The sequence below is a fragment of the Amaranthus tricolor genome, chromosome 1 (assembly GCF_026212465.1).
Source record: "Amaranthus tricolor cultivar Red isolate AtriRed21 chromosome 1, ASM2621246v1, whole genome shotgun sequence".
Lineage (NCBI taxonomy): Eukaryota > Viridiplantae > Streptophyta > Magnoliopsida > Caryophyllales > Amaranthaceae > Amaranthus > Amaranthus tricolor.
This window is the reverse complement of record NC_080047.1, coordinates 3701850-3722198: the sequence shown is the minus strand read 5'-3', so window position 1 is coordinate 3722198 and position 20349 is coordinate 3701850. Positions and strand designations below refer to the sequence as shown.

The 20349-nt window shown below is 31.6% G+C and overlaps 1 protein-coding gene across 1 annotated transcript; it reads right to left on the bottom strand.

The window, feature by feature from the left end:
• Positions 1-11744: 11744 nt before the first annotated feature.
• On the bottom strand, positions 11745-17513 carry LOC130799525 (disease resistance protein RGA2-like). Its single transcript, XM_057662644.1, has 2 exons — positions 14072-17513; positions 11745-12328 (listed from the first exon to the last, which is right to left on the bottom strand). The coding sequence occupies exons 1-2, from the start codon at positions 17345-17347 to the stop codon at positions 12299-12301; spliced, it is 3306 nt and encodes a 1101-aa protein (XP_057518627.1). The 5' UTR covers positions 17348-17513; the 3' UTR covers positions 11745-12298.
• Between the last annotated feature and the right edge of the window lie 2836 nt (positions 17514-20349).

Here is a 20349-nt window from a genome sequence, read left to right as displayed (position 1 = left end):
TTTAATGAAAAATATAGGAATATAAATTTGGATTTTACGAACTTCAATTTAAAATTTATTCAAACTTGATTCAAAATAATCATCCTTATATAAAATTCACCAATACTTTTAAATTTACATCACACAAACTACATCAGATGACAGAGCATATTGGACAGATGACTTTCTAATTGATTTTTAATAAGCCATAAGGTTGCGATTTGGAAACAAACATTTCATTTCAAATTATAAATTTCAATTATGAAAATATTAATGCAGAATTTGAGGATGACAAAAATTGGAAAGTCATTCTCATATCCCCATCTTTAAGCACTTTTATAACAATGATGGATTTGATTCAAATCCAAATTTGATATTTTTTATTTGCCAAACCCAATTTGAGTCAAATTTATATTTTCAAATAAAATCATTATTGCCAAACATAGCATAAAAGAAATTTGAAAAATAACTTTAAAACTAATGGAAAAACCAACTTTCTATCATCCATGCACATATGTTACCAATATTCAACAGTTACTATTTGGATTTTCAATTGTTTAAAATGTTTTTTTTTTCTTTGGTTTTGTGTCGTATGTAAATTTTGTGGTCAATCTAACACTTTACAAAATTTTGTTTTCCTAGGATGATCCAAGATTCTGATATTGTTATTGTTTAAAATTTTGCAAATATATGCTCTTTAATATAAATAGCATCTGGATAATCCATTCCAACTCAGTAGTAGAGAGGACAAAGGATGACAATTAATTAACAACACAAGGATCTCTGGTAGGTTGTTATTGCTAAGGCCTAACATCTGTTAACCAATCTAATTACGAACTACACCAGAAAAGTGATTACTCGATAAATCTATGAAGTTCATGTTCTTGAGCCCCTTACTTTTCGGGGAATTTTATCAACTACTATACGCTTATCTTCAACTCTTAAATTGTAATTGGATGTGACCCAAGTAGTTTTCAATTTTGTGGCCAATATAAGACGCTAGTCCACTAATAAACTGAGTAAGCAAGGATAGGTTGAATCTTGATAAGCTAAATACTAAAGACTTCAATTTTTTGGATTAATTTTTGCCCTCAAAAAAATTGAGTTTTATTTACTATGAGCTAAATTGCTATCTGACATAACAATTTGTCTTACACTGTAAATGGCTAAATTTATCTTAGATTATAAATAGCTAATTCAAATTAGCATCTTCACTTCCAATTATCAGCTGCAGGTATAACAAAAATAATCATCAGCCTATCCATTTTGATAGGGTACCACAATACAAAAGTCAACTAATCCTAAAGATGGGATTGGCCAATATATATACATTTCATAAACCATCCAATCACATTTACTTAAAATTTTCCAAACTAAAGGATATAAATCCATCTATAATCTATAATACCCATTAATATACTCACTCAGATGAGTAATTATAAGCTACAATGTGGCCTGTGGGTATCCTTATGACTTATGAAGCTTCCACAACTAGACTGCAGCCATGAAATCCTAAATTAAATGCTACATCAAAAGATTTTCAATCACTCTTAAGAGTCTCAGTCTCAACTCTCGAGCCATTCATATGCACTTATGTTGCAGAGTAATATGGCTTATGAAAACTTGTCGATAATACTCTTAATTATTGTTCATTGAATTTAAAACATCTACTTAATCCTACATACACCAAGTATTGAGATACCTAACCTTGTTGAAACAGTCCAAACCGGTGTAAACAATATAATAATAATGTCTACAAAGCACAGCGGAAGACTTATAGAAGTCTGGGCTGAATCCGACCTGTGGCTCGATAGCCACAGCAACCAATATCAGAGTATTTAAAAACTTTACAAAATTGTAATACAATTACTTACAACCCAGTGATAAACTAAGTTAATACATTATAAAATATCTATTTTTTTTAAAAGACATGATTTGTTAAAATATCATTATAAGTTAACCTTCCGGAAACGATGTCCTCGCTATCGCAACACATGACACATAAATGAGCAGCACATCCATCAGCACTAAAGATGGCAACCTGAAAGTGGATCTATCTCCTGTGAGAGATAGGCCCTATAAAATAAAACTGTCAACAATTGCATTGTTGAGTAATCCAATAAACTACTACAAACATTTATAAACATTATTTTATCCAAATTAAAACTCTTTTAAAAGACCGTTAGGCATCGACATAATACGGCAATGAACCTTTAGTTCATAACGAATCAAAACACAGCTATAACTTTACAAGTTAATAGCGTAAATCAAAATGCGGCTATTACTTTACAAGTCAATAGCAAAACAATACGACAAATGACAAACATGATATCATTTGCAAAACAAACAAAACTTTATGTACTGAACGTATTTATTCAAAACTCGTATTGAATCAATAATTTAACAGCACTTTAAAACGTGGGAATATATGGACCGTCAGGAAGTAGGCTTGATCTAAATCTTGAGAACACGGGTGATCGTCATCACCGAAAATACGGTTCTTGCAAGAACGAAACGGGATCGGGGGCTCGAAACCGATCTGAATAACCATTACCTATTATCAAGCTATAGGATTTCATAATAATCCGGATATAAATATATTTTGCCAATTTCCAAAAACGGACATTTCTCAATGTCGAACATTTCAATATAAAACAAAACAATAATTCAATTGATTTTCTTTGAAATCAACAATCATACCTCATCTTCATAATACATTATTTCAAGACTCGTATTTTATAAGTTAGTAACATACAAAGCATGCTTTTGTAATCTCTTTAAATAAATACAATATTTAAGAGTTCATAAATAAAAACATATGAACATTCAAAACATAAGGACTAGGAGCAAGGTCAAGCAAAGTCAAAATCCAACTTTTCGAACACCAATAAATATACGATTTTGCTCAAATATCAATATTAGTAATACCACACCTTATAAAACATAACTTGAACTTTGAAATACTTGAATTAAATTTAAAAGATAGGATAGTAGTTTGATTGTAGATTACCTTTCTACGCCATGAATAACAATCAATAATTAAAATACCAATCAATTCATATGTTCCCAAATTTATACTTGAACCAAACACTCATTTTATTCAATTAAGATCCATAACCCAACAATACCAATCCAAAAAGGGAAAACAATAAACTTAAGTTAATCTCAATTACTCAATAAAACCTTAAATCTCCAGTTTATTTATACTTCCTAATCCCACATAATAAATTCCATTTTAGTACCATAACAGGACACTTGTTAATAATTTGGTCATAACCCTCTCATACAAACTCATTTTGGGGCGATTCAAGTGCCCACACGACCATGACTCAAAGCTCTACAAATCTCATGAAGACACCAAAATCCTAAAACGACTCTAACTACTTCAAAAACAGCAACACAAATTCGGACAGAATAAAACGGAACCTCGTTGTCGATTTTCATGACAGTCTACTAGTATTTTGGACATAACTTCCTCATACGAATTCATCTCGGGGCGATTCAAGTGCCCACACGATCGCGACTCAAAGATCTACAAATCTCAAGCAGACATAAGAGCCCAAAAACAATCAGAACCATCCCAAAATAGCCAAAACAGAATGTTCAGATTATGAACTAAAATTCCAGAATTCCAAATACTCAATTTGATACTAGAACTCAAATAACCCAAATAACCAATACTAATCAACACTAGCAAGAATCCAATTACTAATTAAACTCATATACTCTAATTAAATTCAAGTTGATAACCAAATTGAATCCACAACCCAAATTGAATCCACGACCCAAATTGAATCCACATACCAAACTACTTTAAAACATTCAATTAATACTTAAATAAAATAGTTTGTGGATTACCTCAATCACCATTGAAGGAAGAGGAAGGAGTGTATGGTGGTGTGGTGACACAAGTCAACCCAAGGGACCCGGTGGTGGTCCTGGGCCTAGACGCCTGCTGCTGCCGTGGAAACAACCACAAAACGTGGCTGCTGCTGCTTGGGGAGGAGGAGTGTGTTTGCGGGTGGCTAGTATGGAGGCGTGGCCTGGTGGAGCTGGGGTTGCTACTGGACTGTGAGGGAGATGGAGAATGAGCGAGTCCAGTGTGAGGGAGGAAGAGAAATAGATGAGTATAAGGGTTTATAATTAAGGAGTTACCGTAATGAGTCATGAATTACGTGGCGAAATTACGGTGACTCAACTTCATACTCATACTCACGAAAATATGAGATGGGTAATACACCCATATTTTTCGTCGTATAATTTATTTTTTCAATACTTTATTTAAATTTATTTTTATAAAGATAAGATAGTAATCAATTAATAAAATATAATCAAAATACACTTTTGTCGAAGTATTCTTTATATAAATTTTATACATTAAATAAAATATACCTCTTTCTTGAAAATATTAACAAATGAAATACTTGAGTCAATATTATCAAAATAATAATATTATTACTCGAATTAACTTACTTAATAACCCCAATCAGCTTAATAAATTTATAATTAAGCTTTATTAAATGTAGTCTATTTCTCTTGTATACCCTCAATTATTATTATTAACTCAAAATGCCTTAAAAACAGTCGGAAAATAATGTGCATAGTATTCGAGGTTAAGTAACCTGAATTCCCGATACCCAGAGTACACAAAGTTAAATAATAATTTAGGGTATTTTAAGTCAATCAACAATAGTTACAAGTATTCTTTACAAATTTTTCTGTGGCATATAGATCATTCATATGAGTCAAGTGGCGCGTCCCATTTTAGATTTGGGAGATCATATAATTCCAAATTACAAAGAGAAGAAAGGAATCTCCAAGGTGTCACCTCCTTTCTAATCTCTCTTTCATCTTCATGCCTGTTGCTGTTATTGTTCTCTTCTTCTTCATCATCCTCCAACTCCAACTCATGGAGATTCTTCAAACAGAGGGTCTCCAAGGCAGTGCAATACTCCCAAAATCCTTCCCATGACAATCTTTTTAATTTCGTGCAAAAAATAATATCAAGAGAGCGAACAAAGCATATGCGGTCACTTTGGAACACCTTCCGTCTTGGCAAACTCTCTGTATTCTCGTTAAAGGATATCCTTAGATGAGAATGGCTATGGGAAGATTCCAAAGGCACAAAATTTAGATATCCAGCGTCATCTATCACTACTTCCTTCAATCTTCCATTAATTGAATCATTACATGATGAGAAAAGATTTGCATCACTACTTCATTTAATCTCAGATTTCACTGCTCCATTAAAATTCCTCAAACTCATTTTTTCTAGTTTTGGACGCCGAGAAATGACTGTCAAAAAAGGACACTTACATATTACCAGGTAAGTAATATTACACCAACAAAGGAACAAGGTCAGCAACCAATGCCTCTGAGCTTCCATGGACAGAACAAAGAAAATTAGTAATTTACTCTCTTAGAACAAAGAAAATCTAAGATAAACGATAATCTGTAAACAAAAGACATCACCAAATCCGAAACATTACAAATTTTCAATAGTTTATATGTCCACTTTACTTTATGAACCAATATCAACAACACCAAATAAAAGCATTGCAAGCAGACTCGACTATCTTTGTAATCTTCTTGGGCAGAAGAAAAACCTAAGACCAGTAAGTATGCATTCCCATAATGACACTCCTAACAAGCTAAATCCTGCCAGCAAGAGATAACTACCTGCTAGACCAATGTTGAATTCTGCCTAAAGTTTTACTGACAAGGGGCTTACAATCTAATAGCATCCACCATATTCTGAGCAACATCATCAGAAACACCTGCAATATAAATGGCACATTTTTTTATGATTTTGAAACCCATTTTGTAGATACAAACAAAGGTCTGTACTGGATAGACAGTACTATACCACCATCCAGCACCATTAAATCCCCACCCACAATTAGGAGTAACAAAACAGATTAAAAGTTCAATCTCAAGAATCCCCAAACAAAGAAAACCTAATTAATTTTTCAATCAACCCAAAAAATGGAGATTCAACAGCACTTCATGAAATTCAAATTCCATATAATATTTGGGGTACTTTTATCAGCCTCGAAAAACGGGCGGGCATGGACAACGTTTTTTAAAAATAGTTTAAGTTTGGGCGGGTAATACCCGCCCGCCAAGATAAATGGGCGGGTAGCGACACAAAAAAATACCCGCGGATATACCCGCCCGCCCGCTTAGTTTAATATATATTAAATTTTTAAAATCAATTATATTAAGTTACCCGAAAGAAAAAATACTTTTTGTTATTCTTTATTATTAAAAGTTGAATATATTTTAAATATTATTATTTTTTTATTATTATTATTATTATTATTATTATTATTATTATTATTATTATTATTATTATTATTATTATATGGGTACTCTCTCAAGGTACATCGAATATGTTTAATTATGATGAGCTATGTTTAGAAGAAGATGAAGATGACGATTGTGTTACTATTGACCAAGTTTTTTGAAACTTTTTATGTATTTTTCTATACATGTAATTCAAGTATTTTGAGACTTTTTATATATTTGGAGTATTTTGGACAATGTATTGTATTTTAATTATTATCAAAACCCAACTTTATATTTTGTATTATATTTTTGAAATTTATGTAATAAATACCCGCCTACCCGTGGGTCCCGCCCGCTTTAAAAATGGGCGGGTAGCGACAAAAAATTATGCCCTCAAATGCGGGCGCAATTTTGTATATTTGTGCCAACGGGTAGATTTTATAGCAAATACCCGGTCCGCTACCCGCCCAAGCCCGCCCATGAACAGCTCTAAGGGTCGACCAGTCTAAAAAACTACAAATGACCAGTGAATGGAATAGTGAATTGGACTTCATGTCCACCAACAAGAATCAGCCATAAATCCCTTGGGAGTAAGAAAATTTGAAAAAAATAAGATTATTTAACAACTTTATTCAAAAAATAAGCTTCGTGAAAACTTTATTCCCAAAATAAGCGTCCGTACATCCAAACCTAGGCTTGGTGTAACGTCACTGTTACTAACAGCGAAATAAAAAAATAAAAAAAATTAGTAAAGTCTCAAGTCGCTGTTAGTAACAGCGACTTTAAGGTTGACTAGTCAACTCCTTAATCTCGTAGGTTGGAATGAGGAAGTAACTGAAATGACGAAGAAAAAACTTAAAACGCATTAAGTCGCTGTTAGTAACAGCAACTTGAGGCTTTACTATTTTTTTTATTTTTTTATTTTTTATTATTTTTTATTCGTTGTTAGTAACAACGACATTACACTAAGCTTAGGTTTGGATGTAAGGACATTTATTTTAGGAATAAAGTTTTCACGAAGCTTGTTTTTGGAATAAAGTTGTTAAATAATCTTATTTTTTTCAAATTTTCTGGGAGTAATAAGGTTTTAGAGGAGTAATAGCGAGTTACCATTTACTCCACAAATTTTTGTGATAGACGGTCTCTTTGATAGATGCATTAAATATATGGGCTAAATAACCCAACTAATACAAATTAAAGTGAAAATAAAAATGTGAACTTCTTGTTTTAAGGTCGCTTCTTTGGAAAACGGTCGCTTATAAGAGTAGTTGTTTACTCTGGTAAAGCAACTACTTTTGCTTAACAGGTAGCAATGGACCATCTCTAATTGGGCCAACCCATTATATATTTTTAAAAATATTATAAATAGGCATTAAGAATAATGTAAGTAAACATTTAAGATATTAAAAGTAGGCATTAAGGATATGGTAAGTAAACATTAAGAATAATGTAAGTAGACATTAATTTTTAATGGGTTGAACTTAAAATATGTTTCTCAAAGAGACGGTCTCTCAAGAGACTAACTGAATAATTAGTGGCAATGGAAATAATTTTGTAGTGTAAATTTTCATGATATGTATCATGTCATTCCCATGATAATGAACGTTTAATCATTAAAAATTTAAATTTAATATTTTTGGTTGAATGTAATTACAAGGTTATCCAAACAATGCTATAGAATTTAAATTTGGAAATTCAATTCCAATATTTTCCAAACAACTATGTGGATTTAAAATATAGGAATTCAATTCTTTATTTGATTTCCAAACGAGATTGAGGAATTAAAATTGGAATTTAAATACATACTTTCAATGGTAAAAAATATGGTAAGTAATAATTAATGTGTTTAAATAGAATGCATGATTTTATATGATATTATTTCGTATGATATTCTTGTTTTATATATTCTCAAATTATATTTACTATTATTTTTTATTTTGTAAAACTTTGAATTTATGATTATTATTTCGATAAAATTTATATTATTATTTTGATAACGAAATTAGATACGATTTAATTTGAAAGAGAAATATTTATAATATTATTATTTTGATGAAACTTATATTGTTATTTTAATAACGATATTAATGCGATTGAATTTAAAGGAGAAATATTTATAATATTAATTCCTATTGCCAACAATTGATATTAGAATGGGGATTTGGAAAATGAGATTTCAGTTAGATATTCCTGAGATATATATTTATTGGGAAAATTTATGATTATAAAATAAAATGTATAATATATGTTTGATTATATGTTTGTGCTCGCGACTAATTATTAAAATATATTAAATTACGTAAAGTATAACACGAGAGAAATAAAGCTCTTATATTTGTTGTGATCCAAGTATAAGGGTGATGAACAAGTTGTCCTGTTTGGTTAGTATAGCTGCCGACAGGTATTATTATTTCTGATACTTGATACGATGTTTGGTCTTCCTTCTATTTGTTATGATCCAAGTACAAGGGGTGTGCACACTAGAGTTCCCTGAGACTACTCTGCTGGCCTTGAATTATTTGGGGTGACGACCTCTTGATGAAGTAGGTATAGGGGTAAAGCCTCGGCCTACTGGCGTTCTCGTTCCCTCAAATTAAAAATTGATTATGTGGTTGCCATTATTAAATATCAAATTAATAAATTGGTTTATGTGATATTATACATATTGTTTTCTCAAATTGTTTTTCTTTTAAACTCAGCTATATATTATTTTCTAAAATTATTTTCAATTTGATTATATTTTATTTTCTCAAATCATTTTCAAATTTAATCGTTTTATGGGATGGTGTTGGAATTACTCAATTTCCTGATTTTGGGAGTTTTTCCCTTGTTTTTCTTGCATTCTTATGTTGCAGGTTATTGATTGCGTGGGAATTGTGGAGTGAGAATCACCTAGAAACATAGCTTTTATTAGAGTCGTATTTCAGTTTAATTTTATCTTAAGTTATTGTTTAAATTTTATATGGATATAGATTGCGTTCAGTCTTTTCTTATTTTGTAAGACCCTCTTTTGGATTTAAAGTTATTAAGTTATTTCTTAATCGTTAAGCTTTACATTTATTTTATTAGAAATAGATGTGGTGGTAACACTCCCATAAGTAGGTTTTGGCTCATATTTTTCATTAAAGGCGTTTTCAAAAGTTCGACCTATTTTGAGGGTGTTAAAGGGGGAGTGACGGCGTGTGAATTGAGTAAGGGAGGGAGTAATACCCACTTAAAACCCTAACTCATCCTATTTATTTAATTTATATACTTATTTATTTCTTTACCTAGGTTCATCTTCTTGAAAGGCCTAACTAGGAAAACTCACCTTCGAGTGCTCACATTTTAATAAAATAATTATTTTGATTCGAACTTCTTTATTTAGAAATCATAATTGTATTTTTAATATAAATATAAGTTAATATTTAAATTCGTATATGAAAGGAGTTTATTAAAACTACTTCTAAATTAATTTAACATAATTATAAAATCCCCAAAAGTTATTAAAATATTAATTAATGACGTCAGAAAATCTCGGGGTGTTACTGTAACGGCCCAGTTTAAGTGACCAACGTTCCGTAGGATCGTCAACTGTTTGGACTCAAGAGAAAAGTCTCCTCTAGGATCGTCAATGTTCCGTAGATAAAGAAATATAATTGAAACAGAAAACATTACCAACGTGAAAGAAATATGTCAGCGGAAGTTCTTACGTACAACTCGAGAGCCTAAAGGCCTCTAGATAAACTAAATAAAATAGGCGAAAAAGAAAAGAAAGCAACACCATCTCTTGTTACATAATTCGGACTTGTTTCTACTCATAATCTAATTACAAAAGAAAGAAGCATAGTCTTGATGATTACGGGTTATAAGTCGAGACCTCACTCCAGTCCCCACTTGCAATCAGCCTACTAGTCGTCGTGTGACAACACGTAGTAAGTTCCAAAGAACAATCCAATACACGTCAGAGATTTCATACAAATGTCAACCAGGTTGAAAACAAGCAATGTGTTTATCTTAACATGCATAGGTTCTAATACATTCATAATTAGATAAATTCCAACTTGTAACATAGCCCGTCCTGTTCGGGTCGTTCAAGTATAAATTCAATCCTTTTGGAGGAATACACTTGGGAGAGCTAATACCCAAGGCAACCACCGACCTAAGACATTGTCCGTCCTGTTTGGGTCATCAAAGGCAAAAGTATGCATACCCCCATGCTGACCGTAATGATCCAAAACTGTCATGGGAACAATAATTGTAATAATCCAAACCAAAACGTTAACCCCTTTGGGTAACAAACGCATAAATCCTCAACTTTCAAGTAACTTCTTTCAAATTATTTCAGATGTCTAATCCTTATGTGATTTACAATACCTCGATTAGAAATGAAACAACACTACTTGCACAACCACATAAACAGTATGGTCTAAGCGTGTACCTTTAAGCGCTGCCAACAAACGAAGTCTAATCACGATAGAAATTTCGCCCTCTTATGAATCGAGGTCCTAAATAACACACATACAAAACGATCACGTATTAGAACGTGTTTACACATTTAATCCACTCCATACTACTAAGATATTACTAAGACTTGATAATTTTAAATGTTTTTATCCAATTCCCAATAGTTCCAAACTTTAAATTTTAACCAGAAATTTAAATGGTCAATTGGGATAGCTTAGCAAATTCAAATGGAAAATCTGACTTCGCTACTGCGTCCGGAACGCGTCAATTACCTTGGGTACCAAATTTCATAATTTGTAACATCCAATTACTATTTTTAATTATTTTAAGCGTTTAACGAGTTTTTAACGCATCGGATACACAAAACAACAACGGAACACGACTAACGTTTGCGGATTGGCGCCAACACCGAGGCAGAAAATGCCGCTCGAAAAAAGTAATTCCTATTATTTTATTATGACTATTATTTTTTATATATACATTATTCAAATTATCAACCCCTTAAATCTCATGACTAAAATAAATCTAACAAGACCACATTCACAACTACTAAGATAAAACAAACAAGACCAATTTTTCTATCACACAACCACTTGATATTTCCACACATATATTAATACACAAAACTAGAGCTGTTCAAATGTGACCCGACCCGAACATCCGAGCCGAAATTTAAAATTAACCGACCCGAAAATATGTTTCTTTTTTAGGTTTATCGAACCGATATTATCCGAACCGAAGTTGCGCCCGAACCGATTTACGACCAAAAATCGTAAATCGAACCCGAATAGCGATCAGTTTTTATAACTGACATATAACCGTTAACCGAGATTACCCAAACCTAATAGTGACTGACCCGAGTCATACCCGACCCGAGTCATGCTCAAAATCGAACTTGATCCGGTTAAAACCGACTTAACCCGAACAAATTTTTAATCGAAATGCTATAAACCTAAACCAATTTTTAACATAGAGGTATGATCGACTCATATTCAATCATCTTATTAGTTAATCTAATAAAGTAATAGAAATTTTAATAAATTAAATTTTATACATACTTGGTTTCATATATTTAAAGTTAATAATCAATGGTCAATGTTTATTTAACTATTTTTAATCAATTTAGATGAAAAATGATAAAATTTTAATTTTAACTTACAGTCAAACAAGTAAAAGTAACAAAGTAATAATCACTAAATGATTTGCATTTTAACTATTTTGCCTTAACTAAGGGGAATCTTATCATCAATTAAAAAATGTCTAACAACTTAATCGGATATTGACTCGATCTGTAGTAATTATTAATTCGTAGCCGAATTCTACTGGAAAATAATACCTGAACTCGATCTGTACCCGGTAAAACCAAACCAATTATTAATCGATGACAGTCCGAGATCGATTCACTACTCGACACAAACTTAAACCGACACCGAACCGATGCTAACCCGACAGCTCAAATAACTGATCTTCAACCGAACCGTGACTAACCGACTTGACCCGTGTGTGACTCGCCATAACACGCACATGAAAAAAATCGATCCGAAATACAACTGAACCGAATGACACCCATCCGAAACCGACTCGATCACATGAATGAACACCCGAATGAACACGTCTGCACAAAACCCATCAACAAAGTATATAAGTCATCAAATAAAAAGAAACATGCACATCCACAAAATCTTTCAAGAAACTTAAAATCTCATAAATTATGATAATTAAATTAAATACTTAATTCTCTTAACAAATTAAAATTTTGTAGAGAATTATTAAACTAATTCACCCTTTTAAATCAAGACATATATATAAACACAATCCTTCAAGCAAATCAATTTTGCTAAAGGATTTATAAGTTCTTGGATGACTACATTACTTGATCCATACCATTTAAAATTCTTCTAACAAATTGAAATTTTGTTAGAGAAATGTAAACCATAAAACAAATTTATTTAAATATAAATATAAACTTAAATTCTTAATTCTTATAACAAATTTAAATTTTGTTAAAGAATATTGATCAAGAAATTTTTTTTTTTTAAAGAAAAAAAAAATAACTTAATCCTTTTAACAAATTAAAGTTTATTAAAGGATTATTAGAGAAAATTACATATATAAAAGAAAAATACTCAATACTCTTAAAAGTCATAAGATATCATCAAACATAAAATATAATTCATTTTAGAAATCTTGTATATAAAATCTATAATTAACAATTCAATTAAACTTACCCTTTTGATCAAAAGATTGGATGAAACAACAAATTTTTTTTTCTTTGATTGTGCCGAAACAAGAGAGCAAAAGGGAAAGAATTTTCTGAATTTTTGTGTTCACTTGAAGGTTTAGAATGGTGAGGTTTTCAAATGATGCTTAAGGATTAATAGACAATTAAAACAATAAACTTAATGTGCCATAATACACACTTATGAGAGTAGTTACAAGACTCCTCCCCTACTCCCACACAATCGACCAACCTTTCCCTTCCCCTAAATTTTATTTATTTATTTAATTAATTAATTAAGTAATTATTATATATTTTTAATTATTTTTGTTAAAACAGAAAAGAAACGCTACACGATAACAACATACGCGATAAAACGCGTTACCGTTAAAATTTAACTTTATTTCTTATAATTATCTATGTAAATGATATAATTTAATAATACTTATTTTTTTATTTTATTATATTTTCTTTTTAAACCCGATAAATTACAAGGTGTTACAGTTACAGACTACCCCCTTAAAAAGAGTTTCGTCCCCGAAACTAGAGTAATAAGTGTACAATTCATGAAAATTTGTATTTATAATAACTCAAGAAGGTGTTTTAACTATTTTGAGCTCCAGAATTGACTCAAGGATTATGACTTTATTGACACTATTAACAAAAGGATACTCAATCTATCAGAATATTCATACATATCTCATTTCGAGTATTTATAATCACCTAAATTGGCTCAAAAACTAATGAAAAGCATGTAAATATCACACCAATTGATTCAAACAATCAATCAAAATCATGTAGATATCACACAAATTGGTTCAAACAATCAATCAAAAGCATGTAATAAGTTTGTAATAGGTTGTTATTATAGACGCGAAAATGTGTGAAAGCGCAGGAGAAAATGTGTGTAAATGCGCGAAATTCTATCGCATTCTACCCCTTTAAAACTTAGTTACGGCCCCGTAATTAAGAAGCATTAAGAAGAATATAAATAATATGTTATGAAGTGATGATGACTATTAATTAATTAGAAAGAAGCTTCTTCAACGACATATGTATGAACTTGAGTATGATGAACCAATAAATTTCACCCAAAAATTGAAAGCAGAAGAGTAATTGAAAAGTGCAGAAAATAATAACCTGAATTTTAATATTGGGAATGTGTTGGATATTGGGCCAGTCTACACCACTTGGCTCCTTGCATCTTGCATTAAGTTCCTCTGAGTTGCTTATCAAACTAAGTTGTTGCAAAGAGGTGAGATGGCGCATCACTTCTGACATTGATTTCAAATTCCCACAAACTCTAATTTCAAGGGATTGGAGTGAAGTTAAGTGGCGCATCCCATTTGGCAGCTTCTTTAGGTTTGGGAGATAATATAATGTCAAAATACGAAGAGAATGAGAAAGGAATCTCCTAGGTGTCACCTCCTTTCTAATCTCTCCTTCATCTCCATGCTTGTTGCTATTATTGTTCTCTTCTTCTTCTTCTTCCTCCAACTCCAACTCACAGATATTCGTCAAAGAAAGGGTCTCCAAGGCAGTGCAATGCTCCCAAAATCCTTCCCATGACAACATTTTTAATTTCGTGCAAGAAATAATATCAAGAGAACGAACAAAGCATAGGCGGTGACTTTGGAACACCTTCCCTCTTGGCAAACTCTCTGTATTCTCGTTAAAGGATATCCTAAGATGAGAAAGGCGATGAAAAGATACCAAAGGCACAAATTTAAGATATCCAACGTCATCTATCTCTACTTCCCTCAATCTTCCATTAACTGAATCATTATATGATGAGAAAAGATTTGCATCACTACTCCATTTAATCTCAGATTTCCCTCCTTTATAAAAATCCCACAAACTCATATTTTCTAGATCTTTCAGCCGAAGCTCTTCAAGGGATGGAAAGTATACCAACTCCTCTGTATTTCCCAATGTCGTAGGAGCCCCATCTTCACTAATGTTATATTTGTCTACATATTTCAAGTTCCTCAATCCAAACAACTCAAGGACTTTCAAATGACGTAAATGATGCAACGGTGGAAGATGCTCTAACCTTAAAATCCCCTCCAAGTGTATCTTTGAGAGATTATGGCAGGATTCCAGGCCTTGTAACGATACCTTTGCATTAGTATTCTCCTCACTATCATTGTCATCATCGTTGTCATCTTGCCAAATAATCTCGATTTCCCTGAGATGCTTGCTCAACAGATTTGCACATATCTTAGCTTCAAATGCATCATACCAGACAAATTTCCTAACCAAAATTTGCAGAATGTCAGCATGATTCGTAAAATTTTCCAAATCTTCAAGCTTTCCAACACAACCTGACCCCCATATAAAAGTCTTTCTTTTTCCCCTGATTACAAACCTTGTTAACTTATGCAAGGATGTCATTTTATTCATCCCTGGAGGCATATATCTCAAACTTTTGCAGTCAAATATGTCCAAGTCCCTGAGATTAACTAATTTGCTCAAGTCTCGTGGCAATGTTTTCAGTTCCCGACAACGACGTAGATTCAATGTTTGCAGGTTGTAAAGCTTAGTAATGGATTCCGGCAACATGGTGAGGAATACATTATCTGAGAGGTTAAGATATCTTAGATGCATCAATTGACCAATCATACTCGGGACTTTCTCTAAACGCCTACTATGCAAGTCTAAGACTCTTAAATATCTCACTTGAAAATTGCTAACAGCGTAGGAAGGGACTTCATTACTTAAAAGCGAACGCATTCGTTTCATCTTGTTGAAAGAACTAACAATATCATCACTTTCCAGTTCCAGGATTGTATTAAGATCAATAAAAAAGCGATGAGTTTTCTCATTAAAATGACTTGTGCTGTAGTTGGATGACAAGATTTCAGTGCCTGCAATTTCTTTAGCAACATCGTGGATCAAATCATGCATTTTGCATGATTTAATTCCACCATATGAATCTTTTTCAACATCTTGGAAGAAGCACCGTTGCAATAGATGGTTGAAATATTCATCACCAGCATCCTCAAGACTCTGTCCATCCAAAGGCATAACAAAACCTAGTGCCATCCAGATATGAATCAAATCATTCTTCATAATCTTGTAATCCTTGGGAAAAACAGCACAATACTTGAAGCAGCTCTTCAAATGAAACGGAAGATGATAATAACTGATTTTCAACACAGGTAGTATTCCATTATCATCTTGTTTTATGTTTACCAAATCAGTGTTCTTTATATATTCCCATGTACGTGTATCTTGACCTCGAAGAAGACTTCCAACAACCCGTATGGCAAGTGGGACATTTTTGCACTTGCAAATAATCTCTCTCCCGATTTTAACTAAATCGTATTCATTTTGATTGTTCTCACCTTCAAATGCAATTCTTTCAAACAACTTCCAAGAGTCATGTTCAGAGAGGTCTCCCAGTTCATGAATCTTACGGCTTCCTACAATATTCGCCACCCCATTAGAGCGAGTAGTGACTAGAATTTTGCTACCGCTCCCATCTTTTTCCAACAAAACACTCAAATCAGCCCATTTACAGTAGTCTTCGTTCCAAATATCATCCAAAACAAGAAGATATTTCTTCCCATTAAGTACTTCCCTGAGCTTACTCTGGAGTTTGTCCATAGTCATATTCAGTTCTTGCCCGTCATTCCTCAGGTGTTGATTTTGTGCAGCTGCTATAATTTTTTGAAGAAGCGTCCCAACATTGAAATCATCAGAAACACAAACCCACATTCTCAAAGGGAATTCAGTCTGGATCATTGCATCATTATAAACTAATTGGGCGAGACTAGTTTTACCCAGCCCTCCAATTCCAACAATGCTAATAACGGATACATTTTTCTCAACAGAAGTGCTGCTGAGTAGCATGTTAATCACTTTCTTCTTGTCGTCTTCTCTGCCTATAATATCACTTTCTCTACAGAAAGAGTGAGTCTCCCTGGGGTCATATCTCACCATCCGCCACGGCTCAAGAGTTACCGACTTTCTCTGAACAAACTCATGTTGATGATCTTTGACGATCTCATCCAAGATCTCCCTGATGTTTTTCATCTCTTTAGACCAAATGTAAGCAGAATAGAGCTGATTAGAGCTAGAAAAGAAAAGACATAGCTCTCTGCTGACTTTGTTGGAGGACATGAGATTCTTACGACATGTAAGAGTAGCAATCTCATCAAATAAGTCGTCAGCTTTGTAAAGAGCATCGTTAAGCCTCTGGAGTCTGTCACGTTCAACATGACTGCGACGCTGTTGCTGATGAAGCTCTTCTTGATCAGCATCAAGAAGCACAGCCTGAATAGTGGAAATGGTTGTCTTGAGTTTTACAAGCTGAGATTCAACACCCAATATGGACTCAATTTCCCTCCAAATTGGTGAACCCAGCTTGTCTAAGATAGTTTGAACCAATGAAAGACCTCCAGAAACATCCATCTCCCCCTTAGAATGGGTTTTTTTCTTTTTATTTAAATTTTGGTATTGTCTAGAGTAAGAATACAAATTCTGGGCAATGAAATATGCAGGTTCAGAAAATTCTTGGATATGATGAGTAAATTTGGGCAGTGAATATAAAGTATTATAAGGCTAACATATTTTGTTGGACTTGCACTCTTTTGCTACGAAATTTCTAAAACCACTACTATTATTTTTTCCTATGAAAAATAAATGCAAAATGTCCAATCAATTACTGGTAACTTGTACTACCACTAGGTGTATTGCGTGTTGATTTTTCAAAAGTAACAAGAAAGTAATGAATGATAGAAAAGTATTCTATATCACAATCCATAAGCATACTAATCCTTTTTATTTTATCATCACCTTTATTTTAATAAATTTACGAATTTACCCTTGAACTTCAAATTTCTTATATATACGGTATACTCTAACCTCACTAAATAACCCCTTTATCACTCTTGAAACATTAAATTACAACATAAAATTCGTAGATCAAAAGCTAAGAAAATCAAACCGCAAACAAATAATCGAGGTAATATTCATTCAAATTTAATTAAATTTAATTTTTAAGAAAAAAATAATAAAATAAGGTGATTTGCACGCGGGTCAGTCGCACAAAACTCACGACTCGACCACGGCTCAGTCGCACAAAATCTGCGACTGAGCCGCGGCCGAGTCGCGGGTTTTGTGCGACTGACCCGTATGCGACTCAACGAATTTTTATTTATTTTTTATTTTTTTGAAATAATATACTCCCTTCGTTCCTTTTTGTTTGTCTACTTTAAGTTTTTTCATTTTAGTAGAGAGAAATTTAAATTTTATTTTTGAAGGTTATATTGAAGATAAAATATATTCATGTGGGATTTTATTTGATTCGTCTTGATTCAAAGAATTTTAATATATAATTTTTACAATTTTTTATAATGTTAACTAAGAGATATCGAGGCTCAAAATTTACTTTGAAATGCGTGCAAAAAGTAAGATGGAAAACAAAAAGGAACGGAGGGAGTACTTATTATTATTATTATTATTATTATTATTATTGTTATTGTTATTGTTGTTGTTGTTATTATTATTATTATTTTTATCATTGTTGATGTTATTATTATTATTCAATGCCAAACTCGGCTTAGCCAATAACATTTAATTTTTAAGCCACAAAAGATTAAAAAATTATTATATCTTTTATCACCAATTGATTAACAAGAAATTGTTGCACATGAAATTTAATCTTATTAGTTTATAAGAATATGACGTTGGTAATCAACTTCTTGTAATATTAAACTCTCAACAACCATTTCTATGAAAAATTGAAAATGATAATAACACTAATTCTATCCCAATGCCAAACTTTATGTTTGTCCACATTTGGATAATCATTAAATTAGAAGCACAAAAATAAAGACATAAATTTTATTTATTAATTTTGTTTTGTTAATTAAAGAAAAGTTGATTGTAAATCTCCATTACTAATTAATTAAGAAAAATAGTTAACATTGTTTAGGTAAAAGTAGCTACTTTTGGTTCTTTTTATGGATAAAAATATGAATAATTAAAGACTAGTGGAATTAATTAGGTACTCAAATCTTAGTAGTTTAAAATTGAATATTTATTAAGTAGCTCTCTTATAGCAATAACAAAAAAGTTGGGGTGGTTGTCCAAAACCATTAGATGGAATACTTACTTTTTCATATGAAAATAATATATTTTAATTTGACTTTTTGAACAAATTTGATTAATTAATTTGTTTAGTCTATATTAAAATAATAAATTATTTTCTCTTTAATTACAAATGCTTTTTGAATTCATTTTTTTTTATGTATAACGTTTTCTAATATGTAGAATGTAGTAGATAAAGAAAAGAAGTATATACAAACTTGAGAGTTGTTTATAACAAGTAAAATAGGAATAAATAAGTATTTGTAGTAAATTATAAAAATTAAAATGTAATTTTGTCAAATACTCTAATATTGATACAATTATAACAAATGAAAACAAAATTACTATTCCCTTTATTCCTATAAAATTTTACTTATTTCCATTTAAGTTTGTTTCAATTAGTTTACAAATTTAGTCCTATAAACTAATAGAGTAGTGAGAATCATATCTTGTCTCAATTAAAAAATACTTTATATTTTGCAGATAAGGTCTTAAAATCAAATCTCACATTCCCTTCGCCAAGCCTATGATAAAAAATAAAAAAAAATAAAAAATAAAAACTAATGGAGTAGTATTAACAATTTTTCCTCAATTACTCTTGTGAGAGAGATCGTCTCTCAAAGAGATGACCTCAAACCAAAAAGCCCACATTTTTATTTTCTTTTTATTTTGTATTAGCTAAGCTATTGTTTGGTAATTAAATATTGTTTGGTAATTAAATATAAATGGTCCCATTTAATAGAAAATCCAAAAATTTAGGTCGACAAAATCAACATAAAAGTAATAATGTTTTTGACCAAAATCGTCAAAAATAGTACTTTACCTACTATCTTATTATATGTGGCTAGATATGGATTTGCATGTTCAGTATATTTTCCACTGGTCTTATATTTAAGTAGGTGTTATGTACACAATTTCATTTCAGTTTCTAATATTGGGTTGGTAAACAACTCTTTTTCACTTAACTTCTTCATGCAAGTTGGAGTGGTAGCCACCAAATCCACGTCTTTCTCAACCTTAATAATTTAAATTATTGAATCTTGTCTCAGTTAAACTATTAAACTTTTTTATAAATATTTTAGGAAAAATTACCCTGAATAATACGAACTTTCACTGATTTTCCTACAATAATACGAACTTTCAATTAACCATGAATAATACGAACTTTGATACATATTTCCCGCTGGCATACCATTTTACCTGTTACCGGTAAACTTACTCATTCCTTTAAAATTTTTTTTTGGCCGATAAAACTAAGTAAGAAAAATTACCCTGAATAATACGAACGTTCACTGATTTTCCTACAATAATACGAACTTTCA